The 14,849-nt window shown below is 33.4% G+C and overlaps 2 protein-coding genes across 2 annotated transcripts; one reads left to right on the top strand and one right to left on the bottom strand.

Moving 5' to 3' along the window:
* The first annotated feature begins 208 nt into the window (after window positions 1-208).
* On the top strand, window positions 209-4,019 carry LOC101744642 (ELMO domain-containing protein 2). Its single transcript, XM_004923980.4, has 2 exons — window positions 209-2,400; window positions 2,487-4,019. The coding sequence occupies exons 1-2, from the start codon at window positions 1,882-1,884 to the stop codon at window positions 2,907-2,909; spliced, it is 942 nt and encodes a 313-aa protein (XP_004924037.1). The 5' UTR covers window positions 209-1,881; the 3' UTR covers window positions 2,910-4,019.
* LOC101744785 (uncharacterized) lies at window positions 3,873-10,117 on the bottom strand. The gene is made up of 6 exons (XM_038012822.2): window positions 7,995-10,117; window positions 6,805-6,990; window positions 6,361-6,499; window positions 5,731-5,892; window positions 4,716-4,841; window positions 3,873-4,321 (listed from the first exon to the last, which is right to left on the bottom strand). The coding sequence occupies exons 1-6, from the start codon at window positions 9,493-9,495 to the stop codon at window positions 4,120-4,122; spliced, it is 2,316 nt and encodes a 771-aa protein (XP_037868750.1). The 5' UTR covers window positions 9,496-10,117; the 3' UTR covers window positions 3,873-4,119.
* Window positions 10,118-14,849: the final 4,732 nt, after the last annotated feature.

The raw sequence follows: 14,849 nt of genomic DNA on the forward strand, positions 1-14,849 counted from the left end.
GGTACGTAGATTTCTGATGGTTTTCATATTGAATTTGGTGGGAAGCCAGATTAATTGTTGGCATCACCGAAAAAGAGCAATGAATGGATTAAAAGAAAAATGGCGTCTATTTACGTTTGTAGTACGAAGTTAAAATGGCACTGATACAGCTTGTGGCTTGTTTTTTTTCGAAAATCGTGAAAGTTTCCTTGTAATCATGGTGAACACTTTTAATGTAAGTGGTTTTAAGCGAGAATCCTCTCCAGTTTGTGGAATATTCTTCCATATTACAAATTCATTGATAAATTTTTACTAGTGTGAGCATATATTTTTAAAATGTGAGATATTTTTTCTCATTATAATATTTAATACCATTTGTCTTGTAAATTGTACTTAATCTATGTCATATACTAAATTTGAAAAAACAATCGTGAAAACTATAATTTTGCAATGTATTTTTCATATTATAAGAGCCATCACGTGGTATTTTTTGAACTTTTTTATTGTATTGAATAGCGTCGCACGCAAGCATGTATATCATTTGCCTGACGTTAAGCGAACGAGAAGGATCTTCTAGTAAATATGACGTTAGAATTTCTGGAAACTGTTCTATATAAAGGTCAAACAAGAAGAATCAAGTACTCAAACGCAAGAAATAAAAAATACCCCAAGAAAAGCAAAATTACGACAAGATGTTAAGGTATTGAAACAAAAACTTAAAAGTCGCGAAATAGTAATTGTAAATATAAAGTCGATTTTAGATTTATTAAAGAAAAATGGCGATTTTTAATTGAATTGAAATTTAAATTGCGAAATTTTAATGATACTCATGGTCCACTTAGATATTGATTAAAATAAATTATGTATTACGTTGAAAAAAAAGAATTTACTTAATATAGAGGAAATGTTATATTATAAGACTACAGAAAATTAACTGAACTTAATAATAATAATATAACCAATATTTTGTAAATAGAGATCAAGTACTATGTGTATCGTGTTATGTGTATTGACTTGTCATTTAAGAGTTATTTAATTGTCTACATATAACAAATAAATGAATTTGAGTTCATTTCATTTTATTACCCATTGTGTTTTATTTCCTAAAATGTAACTAGTAGACTTAATATACACGTGTCATGAAAATAGCACAGAAGTAAAAATACAAGCAATTTTAAATCAATTGAAGATGTGAATGTAAGAAAAGAGCACCCGATACGCACAGACCATGTGTGTTGCAGTGTGTCAAATATTAATTTGCACGGCCCACTTAGCCAGTACATTAAAGTAGGAATTGCGTAATTAAGTTCAACATAATATATTATTTAAGTCGCGGTTGAGTATTCGGACGTTAAACATGAGTTTGAGGAAGTTTAAGTAATAGAACTGAGGTAATGATGTTTGTAATAAAACTCAGTGCTCTTTTCAGTGCGATTTTCGACAACGCAGCAATTTCAAAAAAAAACCGTCGGAAAAAAGTCACCATGACGACGAAGCAATGTTTAGAATTGAATTTACATAAATAAAACGTTGCAAGCACGTGTTTTGTATTTACATAGGGTTACACAGAATTACTTAAGGTAAATTCAAAACTGACGCATGTGTATAATTTTATCCTATAAAAAAAAATTATATGGTCACCATATTAGACAAGGACACCGCGACCAAAAAGTATTCTCTTTCGAGACCGATTTCTCGGCATTAGACAGCACTCCAGTTGTAGGTACTTATTAACTCCATGCTACTACTATCTATATGGATAGGTACGATATTTTGTACGGCAGGTAAAGTGCTATTTTCAATCGGTAAAATCTGTTTGTGGACAATTTGTAGTCATGACAACAACAGGAATACAGTATTTTGGTGTTGTTTTAATCCTGAATATTTGTTCTCTTTAAAGCAATGATAATTTACAATATTTGGACAGTTTTACAATGGTACGTGAGACCAATTTTAAAATGGTTTTTGAGAAAAACGACTCGTCTATGTGAATTGCAAAGAATATGTTATGGTGATATCGCGGGAGCTCAAAGAACGCGTAACGTGGAAAAATCATTGTCATTATCTCGTACCAAAGATGTGAAAGAAGTAATTTCGTTTCTAGATAGAGTCGTTTTAGAAAAACAGTTTGTTCCTAACAACTTTCACAATTTATTGGATCCATCAATTTCAATAATTATGAGAGTGAAGAAAATCAACCCAAGATTACACAGTGCTTTTATATCTCCATTTAGAAGTTGCTTAGAACAAATCTGGAGCTATAAAAATTTAGTAATTGAAGTTGAAGAACTGAGAACAATACAATTTGATAGTAACAACATAGAACATGAAGAGAAACTGTTAAAATTGTGGTCTTTACTTGTGCCTGATGAAACACTTGAATCACGGATTTCAAAGCAATGGCAATATATTGGATTCCAGGTAGACAATATGTAATAGATATCATATACAGTGGTTAGAAGACTAAATATTTCAGTATACTCATTTTTGGTAACATTTATTTTTAGGGTGATGATCCCAAAACGGATTTTCGAGGAATGGGCTTGCTTGGATTGGAAAATCTCTTATTTTTTGCATCACAATATCCAAGAGCATCAAGTCATGTACTGAGCCACTCACTACACCCTACATATGGATATACTTTTGCTATTGTTGGTATAAATTTAACAGCAATGGCATATTATCTACTTAAGGATGGTTGTGCTAAAACATACATGTTCAATGCCAAGCAATACTTACCTAATTTAAATTTATTTCATAGATTTTATTGTTTTCTTTTTTATGAATTTGATAAAATGTGGATTGAGTCAAAACCTCAAAATATAATGGAATTTTCAGTAATTTTCAAAAAGTTTGAAAATGCAATTCGTACAGAATTAGCAGATCCTGCCTCAGTATTTAGAATAAACATTGAGGTAGATATAGTTTAAATTTTTGCTGAGCTTAGCACCATTGTTACTAGCAAAATGATGAGGACCAAATATTAAATGTTACATTTATGATAGACAGTTAAATGTATTTAAGATCAATACAAAATCACATGCATTCATAATATTAATAGTTATAACATCAGGATACTGAAAAGCACATAGGTGACATAGTTTGAGATACAAAATATAGTGTTTTATGTTTAAATTCACTCTTATGGTTCTATTTAACATTTCCCAGATTTTATTAGAATACATTAAATTTTGTCACAAAAAATTTATGTTTCAGAGTAGATGTTTTTATAACACCATAAAGTAATATTGAAAAAACCTTGTTTGCAACTAACATGGAAGGCACTGATCAGTTTGCTGATAGTCACTAAGGTTTTTTTTAATTCTTTAATATAGCAACTTTCTGTTTTTAATGGTTTTTTGTAGTCATTTTACAGGTAATTGGGTAATTTTCAATCACATATTCCTAGTTTGTGCATTGTTTGTTTTAATTAGAATTAAGAACATAAAAATAGTGCTTCAACCAAACAAGTATTTATGTCCTAAGCAACAGATCTAAATATCATCAATTTGAAAATTACCTTATCTTCAATTACCATTGACAAGTTCTATCAGCACAGTATTTGGGTAGAAAAAAATAATGTTGACAGAACAGAATAAGGTCCAAAAAACAGTTTGTTTTTTACATAATTGCAAAAGAAAGAAGCGAATCAGAAATACTAAATTTTTCCTAACTAGTAGACCTTATCTATCTGCTGACAATGCTCATCCTGTTGTGTTTGGTGTTTTATTCTTTCAAGCGTTATTGTTCACAAGATCTGGAATGGTTCTCTACCAGCTACCTTCACTTTAAACTTTCTCTAATTAGGAAATGAATATTATAATATTTTGTTCATTTCCTCAATGATTTACGCTGTGTAGACACTATAACTAAATGAATTTTAAAACATCATATATTCTGAAAAATATTTATTTGTTGTATTTGTTAAAATATAAAATTTGAATAAATCTTAAATATACATACATCCTTACAAACAAAAAATTTTAAACAATTTTACAATAGCACCTGCGCTTCTTTAATAAAAAAAATAAACCCACATATTTGTACTGTTTTTTTTACCTTACAAACAGGACGGAAAAGTTATCAAACACATGACTTTTTAAATGCATTAAGAATTATTTCACAAAAAAATAGGTTTTCTTATTTACGTTTCTTATCTTTTTTTGTTTCCTTTAGTGGCTTTGATCTTCCTGCTTTAATAATTGCAATTAAAGCTGTCAAAGCTACCAATCCAAAACCAGCTATTCCTATTTGCCATATCCATGGGTGTTCTGTGAGTATATTGAGACCGAATGCTATTCCCCATTTCAGCATTTCTACACACCAATTCACCACATCATCACTGTAATAAAATAATTAAAACAGAACTTGTCATATTTAGAATCTTAAATTATCCAATGGGAATAATATTTTTAGCTTTAGAAGATCAATTAGTGTTTTTATTTTAAAATTTATCAAGAAATATCTCAGAATACATAACTTATAGTAGTACAGCGATGCTATTGTATAATTTTAATTAAAAATAAAAACGAGTGTCGATTTCACAAAATTACACTTCTTCATAAGATTTCGATCTCAAATCTCAACGTATGTGGCGACGCTGTGATGTTATGGGCACCAGTGATCACTTAACAATTAAAACAACATTATATGATTGGAAATTAGGTAAAGCGCTCTAGGAATGTGTATTATTTGAATACTACTATTAACTAGCCAATAAATAAATATTTACTTACAATGGTGAGGCAAGAACTGCAACAGGTTCTCCTTTAGAGTTTTTATACCAATCTTGAGCAAATGCAACAAAAGATTTCACATCATTTTTTGGCAAGTCATATCTGTACACTTTGCCAAGGCGAAACCTATAATTTATTTTTTACGAAATTAATTATTACCTTTGGTTCTTTTGATTTATTGTTTTATATTGAATACTTAGGAAGTACTCATAGCAATTGTTAGAGATGATGCTAACTTCTATTACCACCCCGCTCCTTGCTGTCACGGCAGTTTCGTCCCTACTACGCGTAATCGACGTGTACATCCAGAACAACTTTCTCTAGAATAGACTTCCTTATATCCTTGGGTTGGCCACAGCTTGGCTGTCATCTTGCATTACAGGCATCTTGATGTCCATGAGTGATGGCAATCACTAAATGGTTACAGATGGAGTTACCCTCTCCTGTCTTTAAAATATAAGTAATAAAAGAATAAAGTTTCATTATAAATGTTATGCACTTTGATTTGAAAAATTTGGGATATGTACATTTTTCTTGGGATGTGTATATTATGTTTATTTAATATTTTTTATTTTACATTAAATGTACCAATTACTGTGTAATGTAAATCTTTAGTTTTGAGCAATGTTAGTTGACTTGCTGAGAATGAGATTCCTAGAGTAAATCATTCAGTTACTATTAAGAGCAAAAAAATATGTTTTAAGTTTAAGATGTTTAAATGTTGCAGACCACCATGAGACTGAAATCGTAATTAGATTACAGCACTGCTTGTAATTAATAACATTAAAACGATAAATCAAGATTGTTTTGCACCAGAAACAGATAGGATGGTAGGATCCACTTCATAATGATAATTTTCAATTTTATATTAATTTAACTAGGCAGGGGTTAAATAATTTAATAAAAATGATTCATTATTATTATCTTTTACATAACATATTAGCACTTTATTCAGACTGATAAGACTCTCTGGCACTGGAAAATATAAAAACGATTATGTTAGTCATATACTTACAGAAGGAATGCTGGCAATTTTCCAACATGAAATCTTTTAGCAGTGTTGACACCAGCTAAACTTGCATCAATGCGAGCAACATTTATTCTGCTCTTTAATGTTGCTCCAACACTTTCCCAAACAGCATGTAGCCTTTGGCATTCAACACAAGCTGCCCCATAACTGAAATGTGACTGAGAGAATCAATTAAGTTTTTTATTGCGGTGATGAGATGAGTGAAAAAGTTTACACCTGCAGCCAATCGGCATACCGGATTTGAATTGGTTGCCAGAATCAAAGACACAACCCACATGAGGTTGAAGTCTCAACGGTACTGATAACAGCAGCTCCAAATTTTAAATAATGAGTTTTAATGTTGATATTATCTGTTTCTTTTTCTTGCTTAGATGAACAGCTTATGTTAAGTGGTTGCTGGACTCCATAGACATCAACAATGTAAATACCGCCACAAATGGGTGGCAGCATCTATTTACCTGTGTGGACTCAGAAGACATTTTCCAACCAGTAATTATAGAAATTATAATTTTTGTAGGTTTCATTTTTATTAAACAATGTTATTCCTTCACTGTTGAAATCCACAATTACTTATTGTTATTATTTATAAGGAATGCAATATAATTGACAACTTACAACATGACAAACCAATCTCCTGTTGTTGCACCAGTAGCTGCTTGTGTCAAATGCTCAAATATTTTATCTGTTAGCTCTTTTACAGCTGGTGTTTGATTCTTCTCAAAAAAGCCATAGATTTCATTTTCATCAGCCTCACCTATATCAATTTAATATTAGATTAATGCAAAAGATTATAATTGTTATTAATATTAAATAAGGAATAGATTTTCTGATGTAGTTCCACTACATGACTTGAGTCAGGACATAGCATTCATCTTGAAGGTCTGTACTAAGCATTCAATCTCAATATTGTAATCCATTAATGGGTCTATGGGGAAAATAGTTTTAAATGCAGTTGGTAACGGGAATTGTATGTAGCATAAGAAGTTTATTATTTATAATTATAGTATTTGTTTAAATTATTCTCTAATTTTTTTGTTAGTTATACCAGTTTAAACTTACCACTGTATAAAAGTGCAACACCATGTCGATAAAATATAAGTGCTGGTTCTTTTGAAGGATTGTAAAGTCTAGCTAAATGACTATTTACAGTCTTAACGCTCATAGCATTTAAGTGTTTCTTAAAGTCTTCTTGTAAACTTTCTACATGCTGTTCCAATTTCTTACATGTCTCACAATTTTGCTTAGCTGTAAAATGACAGAAATGGTAATTAATGTCTAATATTCAACAATATTCATGATGTGATAATTTTATACAAGAATATCAAACATCTACAATTTATCTGAAAATATTAAGAGATTTCAATTAAATTGGGTTGGTAATTAAAGCAGTTTCTTGTGATTTCTGAAGGGAAGAAACAGATTTTAATTAAATTTTAAAACTTATTTGCATTTTACTATGTAAATAGTCATAACCTAAAATTTCAGAAGTATTTTCCAGTAAATATGAGCATATTTTATCAGATAGTAAGTACTCACTGAATAAGACAATAAGCTTTTCTTTTTCTCTTATAAGTTCCAAAAGTTCATCATCACTTACATTGAGCAAACTTTGAGATCTTACATTATTACACCAAAGTAAAAGGGATACAAACGGTATTACAAAATTCATTTTAATTTCAAATGGTAAAAGCAATTTATGTGCTTTAATATTTTTATAAGTATTTTTGTAGAAGTAAGTTTGTTAACTCTTTTTATTCATTAGTTATATAAAAAAACCATTTGTCGCTTAACACAGGTCTAAAATTAATAAGAGTACAAATTGTTTTAGTGGCTTTCTTCTTCTTCTTCTTTATTTTTGGCTCTGGCACGTTTTGTGCATTAGCCAGCGTCAAGTAATAACGTTTTTATAATTCGCCGTTTTATTTATTTACAGTTTATAAATAATAAAAAACGAAGGAAACTTATCGCAACAAAACATAAATGATTTAGAACGAATTGAATTTACAAAAAAAATCAGAATAATTATATAACAGGGAAAATAAATCAAAATTATAGTTTAATGTTATTATTTAAAATAAACCTACTTAAAATACTATATACAAGGGGATTAAAATCTCGAAGAAGTAAAGAAATATTAGTAGGAAGGGGAACAGAGAGAGATACTAAAGAAGTATATAAGGAAGAATGATCATATAAAGAACAAGAAAAGAAAATATGATTCAGGTCACAATAACTCTCGCCACACTCACAGGCGGTACTAGTTACGATACCAAGTTTGTGCAAATGAACTGGAAGGCTGTTATGTCCCAGACGCATACGAATTATAGTAGAAGTGGCGGTTTTACCAAACGACAATTTGGCAAACCATGGCTTCCTGGGAACGGAAGACTGTATAGCATACAAGAAACGACCCTTAATCCGGCCGCTCTCTTCCCAACACATATTCCACGATTTGTGGAGGCATATGCCGGGCAAAGCAGCAAGATCATGGCCAAAATTCTTGTACGGGTATACGTCACCGGTCACAGTAGCACTGTTGGCCAAACTGTCAGCTTTCACATTTCCAGATATGCCACAGTGACTAGGTACCCAACAAAATGATACTAAATAGTTGTGTGATTGGCAGTGCAACAGCTTTCTCTTACATTCAAATATTACATGAAAAAAAGGGTTAAGTTTTAGTGAAAATTTTGCTAAGCTCTGTAATGCACTTAAGGAATCAGTAAATACAACGGTTTTTTTTAGTTTGAAAGACAGCACATATTCAAGAGCTTTTAATAGTCCAAAACATTCACCGGTAAAGACCGATGATTCCGGAGGTAATTTAATTTTCTGAACTATGTTGTACTGTTTGTGATACACTCCAACACCAACACACCCACTGGAGTGTTTAGATGCATCTGTATAAATTTGATGCCAGTTAGGCCATTTACTATTGACATTGCAATTAAAATTTTCATTGGCATTAAAATCAGATTTTTCAATGCCAAGAGAAAAGCAAATCACTGGAGAAAGTAAGAGAGAATCATAAGAAGCGCCAAATAAAGGAAGCACCTGAAAAGAATGAGTTGGGGCTTGTAATTGTTTGAATTTCAGGAAACTTTTTAACAGACAAGGTAAAGGTTTATGTGAAGAGGGTACTTTTTTAGAAAGAAACTCTAGTTTCGAAATGAGGGGATGATTATGGAACTGAACAATTCTAAAAATGAATCTATCGGACAGATATTGACGTCTTAAGTTTAAAGGAGGGTCACAACATTCTATTTGCAGAGCATTAACCGGACTCGATTTCATGGCACCAGAAACAATCCTCAAAGCCCTAGACTGTATGAGATCTAGTTTTCTAAAGCCAGCCACATTACCTGGGTCTAAGAAAAAGGTCCCAAAATCCAGTACACTTCTAATGACAGCATTATACACCAACCTCAGTGTAGCCGGGTGAGCACCCCACCAAACCCCACCGAGACATCTCAGCATGTTCAAGTTTCGCTCACATTTACTAACCACAAATTCGCAGTGTGGTTGACCCGTTAGTTTAGAATCAAGAATAGCTCCTAAGAACTTAACTTGATTCCTAATGGGTAATATATCCCCATCATATGTTATATTAAGTGAGCAAGGAGTACGGGATTTGGTGAAAAGTACAACAGTACTTTTTGAGGGAGACAGATCAAGGCCATTTGCATCCATCCAGATTTTTAGCAAAGATAAAGAGGAGGAAACATATCGTTCAGCAGTACTTACAGACATATCAGAGGCATAAATAACCAAGTCATCGGCATACTGTAATAAACTTGCTGAATCTCCGACTGAACCTTCTAGATCATATGTATAAATATTGTACAATAAAGGACTCAGAACAGACCCCTGTGGCAAACCTCTCCATACCAGCCTACTAGGCTTATAAGGGCCGCCAACATCTAAAATAATTTTCCTCTCCGAAAGAAGATTTACAATGGAATTAGTTAAAAAATAGGGAACCTTTAATTTATCTAATTTACTTTTTAGAATATGTAATAGAACGTTATCATAAGCCGAATTAATATCCAAAAAAGCAGCAACTACTGACTTTTTATCTGAGAAAGCATTACGAATATCCGTAACTAATATGCCTAAATTGTCCCCCACACTTTTACCTTTTCGAAATCCAAACTGAGTTTGGGACAGATATTCGTTATTTTCTATATACCATTCAAGCCGATTTTTAATTAAATGTTCAACAACTTTTGTGATCACCGATGACAAAACTATCGGACGATATGATTTGATATCAGATTGTACCTTAGACGGCTTTAAAAATGGCAATACTATTTGACTTCGCCATGACGGTGGAATGTCACCTGTCAGTAAAATTTTATTTATTAAATTTAAAAAGTAATTTTATCCTTTTTCGCCAAGGTGAGACAAAAAGGAATATGGAATCCCATCTTCCCCTGGAGCACTGTCTTTGACGTGATTTAATACACCTTTTAACTCCACTAACGTAAAAGTTAGATTTAGAGAAGAAGGGGCATCAGAGTTATATTGCTTATAAGACAGGATAGGATCGTTGAGTGGAGCAGAAGGAGGAGCCAAACGATCAAGGAATTGATCTGCTAATTCTATAGGCAGCAACAATGCGTTAGAAGGATTGACAGCTGATCTAAATCTTTTGATATTTCGCCATATGACAGTAGCATGTGTTTCAGGTGATATAGTGCTACAAAATTTCCTCCACCCGTCAAATTTCTTTTTTTTAAATAGTTTTCTAACCTCTTTCATTATAGTCATTAATGCCTCGTAGTTTTTCATAGACATATTATTGCGATAATTACGCTCAGCTGCCTTGCGTTTCTTTATAGCATTGGTACATTCTTCATCCCACCACGGTGGAGATGACAACTTATTACTACGCGGCTTTTTCTTTGGAAAAACATTATCAGCCGATTCTAACAAAATAGCTTTGAAATAATTATTATCTATGACATTAACTTCTGAGCAATTATTAATTTTCTCTTCTATTAATAACGTGTATTGACTCCATTTAGAGTCTATGATTTTGTGTTTGAGGCGAGAGTTTTGAATACACATTGTATCCTTTTTTTTACAGGGAAATGAAATGATTATGGGATAGTGATCACTATTATAAGTGGAACACAAAGTAGACCAAGATAGAGAAGATGCTAACTGGGGAGTACAAATGGACAGGTCAATGGCACTAATTACTTCACCAGGCTTTGTGAGGCGAGTAGGAGAACCCGAGTTTAAAATGCACAGGCTATACATGTCTAAGATATCTAATAATTCATAACCATAACTATTAGATACTGAACTACCCCAAGATGTGTGATGAGAGTTGAAATCACCCAGAATCATGAAAGGCCGAGGAAGAACTGAAATTAAGTTTTTAATTTCATTGAAGATTTGCAAGGAGGGATGAGGGACATAGATAGAGACAAAACAGATACCATCAACAATAGCTGCAATGACAGAAAAGCAGTTACTATGTGAAGGGAGAGGGAAGGAAGAAAAGGTGCTAGAGTTTCTGATGAGTAGGCATACACCACCATATCCATCAGCCCTGTCTTCTCTTAAGCACGAATAACCAGGGATTTTGAATACAAAATCTGGCTTTAGCCAGGTTTCAGATAGAGAAAATATAAAAGGATTAAAAGTATTTATAATATGTATAATTTCATGTTTTTTGTTTATAATACTGCGGCAATTCCATTGAACTAACTTGTCCATGTTGGCCATTATTAATATTAGTATAAGTACGAATTAAATTAGCAGCGTGGGACGGTATAGATAAATTGGGTTCAGAAAGTAATTTGATCAATATAGTAATTAACTCTGCTATTGTCTGTTGTGAATTTGCATTAGACGAGGATGGTAATGCACATCCATTAGAAGGCTCTGGCATATTGTAGTCCCTTACAAGAGACTCATGTGCTACATGATCAAAACCTTTACTGTGTTGAGGAGGAGTTCTGGGTTTAGTGAAGACTGTTTTTTTATAAGATATTGTACGTGAGGATGGTGAACCAGGCAATACTGTATTTCCACCAGGAACAGATTTAGTTGGGAGAGAGGATACAATATCAGCAAATGATTTAGAAATGGGGGGATGTAATTTTGATGCTTCAATATAGGATAAGCTATTCTCTGCCATTGTTACTTTAATATCTGTTTGTCTCACGTACTCTGGACACTTTTTGCTCGAAGCAAAGTGCAGCCCAGAACATAAGCAGCAAGATACACAGTCTTCCTCCACATTACAAGTATCTCCAGTGTGGCCCTGACCACACTTGAAGCACCTGGGCTTTGACCTACATTGGACCTTGGTGTGCCCAAAGCGGCAACAATTAAAGCACTGGATGGTTGGGTATATATACAATTTAACAGGCATAGAATTATAACACATAAATACACGTTTGGGCAAAACTTGTCCATCAAATGTAAACACGACTGTTTGCGAAGGTTTCCATGTGGGTGTGTTGTTTATCATGACTTTATAGTTTAGTCTTCTAATTTTCAGAATTTCCCCACACCCAATGGGTACATTAGTGTTCTGCATAATATCTTCAGGGGACCACTCAGTTGGGACTCCCCTAACTAAACCCATCCTCGTAATATTAAAAGTTGGGATAAAAGCCTTCATGTTGTTTGTAGCTAAGCAGTTTGAAGTGACAAAGCTGTTAGCGTCTGTATAATTATTAAAAGAAAGTGTCATTTTATTTCGGCCAATACGTTTCAAACTACCATTAACAATATTTTTGAATAATTTTTTTTTTAAAAATCTGCCAAACACAACTGGGTGTAATGTTGTACCATCATCATCAGCAGACTGTATTTTCTGCACGTGTACCACAAACGGGCCGTGGTCATTGGCATCATAACTAGCCCTACCAATTTGTGTGGAGGCTTTATGAGACATATCAGTGGGAGGAACGGGCTTTGATGATGTATCAGTGCAAGGACCAGGTGCAGGCAAATCAATAGTGCTCTCAGTAAATTCGTCTTTGCATTGACAGTCCGATTGTTTAAATGTTTCTGTATTATTTTTTCTTTTCCTTTTGTTACAATTTTTACAAATTTTGTGGAGCTGGTTACGCTTCAGCTTCCTTTTAGACACCAAAGAGCAGTCAGAATCCATTCCGGATTCGTTGGAGATTGTGACAAATGCAACCGCGGGGGGCGCTGTGCCCCCCGGGTCCGGAGGCTCGTTCATATAAATATAAAAAACTTACCCCAACTCGAAGAAAAAAAGAATAAAATACAAAAAAATTTAAATAATAATAAAAATTACAAATATATACAAGTTTTAACTATTCTGATCACTTAATAGATTAAAAAAAATATTTTTCAACAAATTCAAACAAAACCCGCGCCCGCCAAATTCAAAGGTTTCCCGCGTTTTTCTAGTGGCTTTGTAGTTTCTGTGAAAGAAAATTATAAGATTATAGCAATGTTCCTAAATTTAAAAAAAATCTTTTTTTCTAATACTTTAAGCACTCGTTATCAAGTTACTATTAACTAGAACCTAAGTAAAGTTTAATTTAAACTCTCAAAAGCTCAAAGTTTTGGTGGTGTGATATTAAAAAAAAAGACGTCAAATGTCAGTTTTGTCATAACCGTGACATGTCATTAAAAAGCCGCTTAAACATTGTCTATGGACTCCGGAAACTAGAGGGTCATATTTTGCGAATTATTATGTCTGAAAAATAAAATATCTAGTGCAAAGTCACCCTATGCTCGATCTGAAAAGTTTGAGTGTATAAAACCGCTGCCTATTTCTGCCGCGAAGTAATGCAGCATTCTGCTTTGAAGGATGGGATGATGATGAAGTTAAATCTTTAAAACTGTGTACTTAGTGTGAGTTTTTGAAAGCGTAAAAGTTAACTAAAATTCGTATGGAGTTGGAACAGTGCCCCTAGCGGCAAACATAGGCAAACGTGAGAACTTTAAAAAAACTCGCATTAAGCACACTGAGCGGTTGGGGACTCCCGTCAACAACGAAGTTGCTTACTCACTAAAATATTTTTTGTTGGAGTTTGAATATGAAAGTAATGGCAGGCAACACTTGTCACATGTGAGGTTACAGTTTTCGAATATTGGAATGTTTATTTAAATGCTTAAAACAGATGATTGTCTTCTCTTCAGTCATGACTAGGACTTTTCATCTAGACACGGACAGTTTAACATCTTAGGGTTTTATAAAAATAAAATATTGTAAAGGTGTAATAGTGTACAAAGTGTTTGTAATATAATTATATTAACGGTGAAGCAGAGTGTTTTTAAATAGCTCCTCACCTACAGAACCCAATACCCACAAATATAACAGTCCACTGCGTGCTGGGCCCATAACCTGTTGGACTGTAAACTTGAGGGGATTGGGTTCTGGACATGTGATAAGTGTTGCCTGCCATTAGTTACACATACAAACTCCAACATTTTTGATGTAGCAAATTATTTCACTGTCTTTCTGTGATATAGTAAATAGGACAAACATTGTAAGAGATACTATAGTAAAAAGCGAATAGTAAAGACTAATAGGGCCATTTTGGCGGGAACGTGAGGAGTGGAGCTGTGAAAATTATTTATTTTGTTAATTTAGTGTTTCTCCAAGTTTGAATGTGCAATAATGGCGGCTTATTATCTGTTTATTATGCGTGAAATGCGTGCCACTGGGGGTAGCTTCTCGTGTTCTTCGCGCAAATTCTCTGAAAAAGTCTCAGTAAATAATCATTATTTTACTGAGACTTCATCTCATTTCATCCCATCTCATCTCGTTTCATTTAATTTCATCCCAATTAATTCAAGTTTCAAATTAACTTGTATGAAATAAAGTCCCTGAGGCGATCGTAGAGCAGATAACATCCGCATCATTCCTCACCTCGGGAAAGATACAGTTCGTCATAGCGGCATTGAAATTAGATGCCAACATCACGGTGAGTTGGGCGGGTAGGAGTTTGATAACGCGGTTTGATATACTATCGGAACCGGGAACTTGCGAGTTGGTAGGTCTTTGATAAGGTCCTTAACTTCCATCTGGTAACGGGTAGTAACGCGTTCGACGGTGGCAAGGAGGCTCTACGCTCGACCTCACTGTCTACTAACTCTAT

The sequence above is a fragment of the Bombyx mori genome, chromosome 9, assembly GCF_030269925.1.
Source record: "Bombyx mori chromosome 9, ASM3026992v2".
Classification (NCBI taxonomy): domain Eukaryota; kingdom Metazoa; phylum Arthropoda; class Insecta; order Lepidoptera; family Bombycidae; genus Bombyx; species Bombyx mori.

Coding starts and splice junctions, on each gene's coding strand:
- LOC101744642 (XM_004923980.4), top strand. CDS start 1,882: ATGATAATTTACAATATTTGGACAGTTTTACAATGGTACGTGAGACCA. Junction 2,401..2,486: donor GGCAATATATTGGATTCCAG/GTAGACAATATG, acceptor ATTTATTTTTAG/GGTGATGATCCCAAAACGGA.
- LOC101744785 (XM_038012822.2), bottom strand. CDS start 9,495: ATGTCTGTAAGTACTGCTGAACGATATGTTTCCTCCTCTTTATCTTTG. Junction 6,500..6,804: donor TGTTGCACTTTTATACAGTG/GTAAGTTTAAAC, acceptor AAATTGATATAG/GTGAGGCTGATGAAAATGAA. Junction 4,842..5,730: donor AAATTGCCAGCATTCCTTCT/GTAAGTATATGA, acceptor AATAAATTATAG/GTTTCGCCTTGGCAAAGTGT.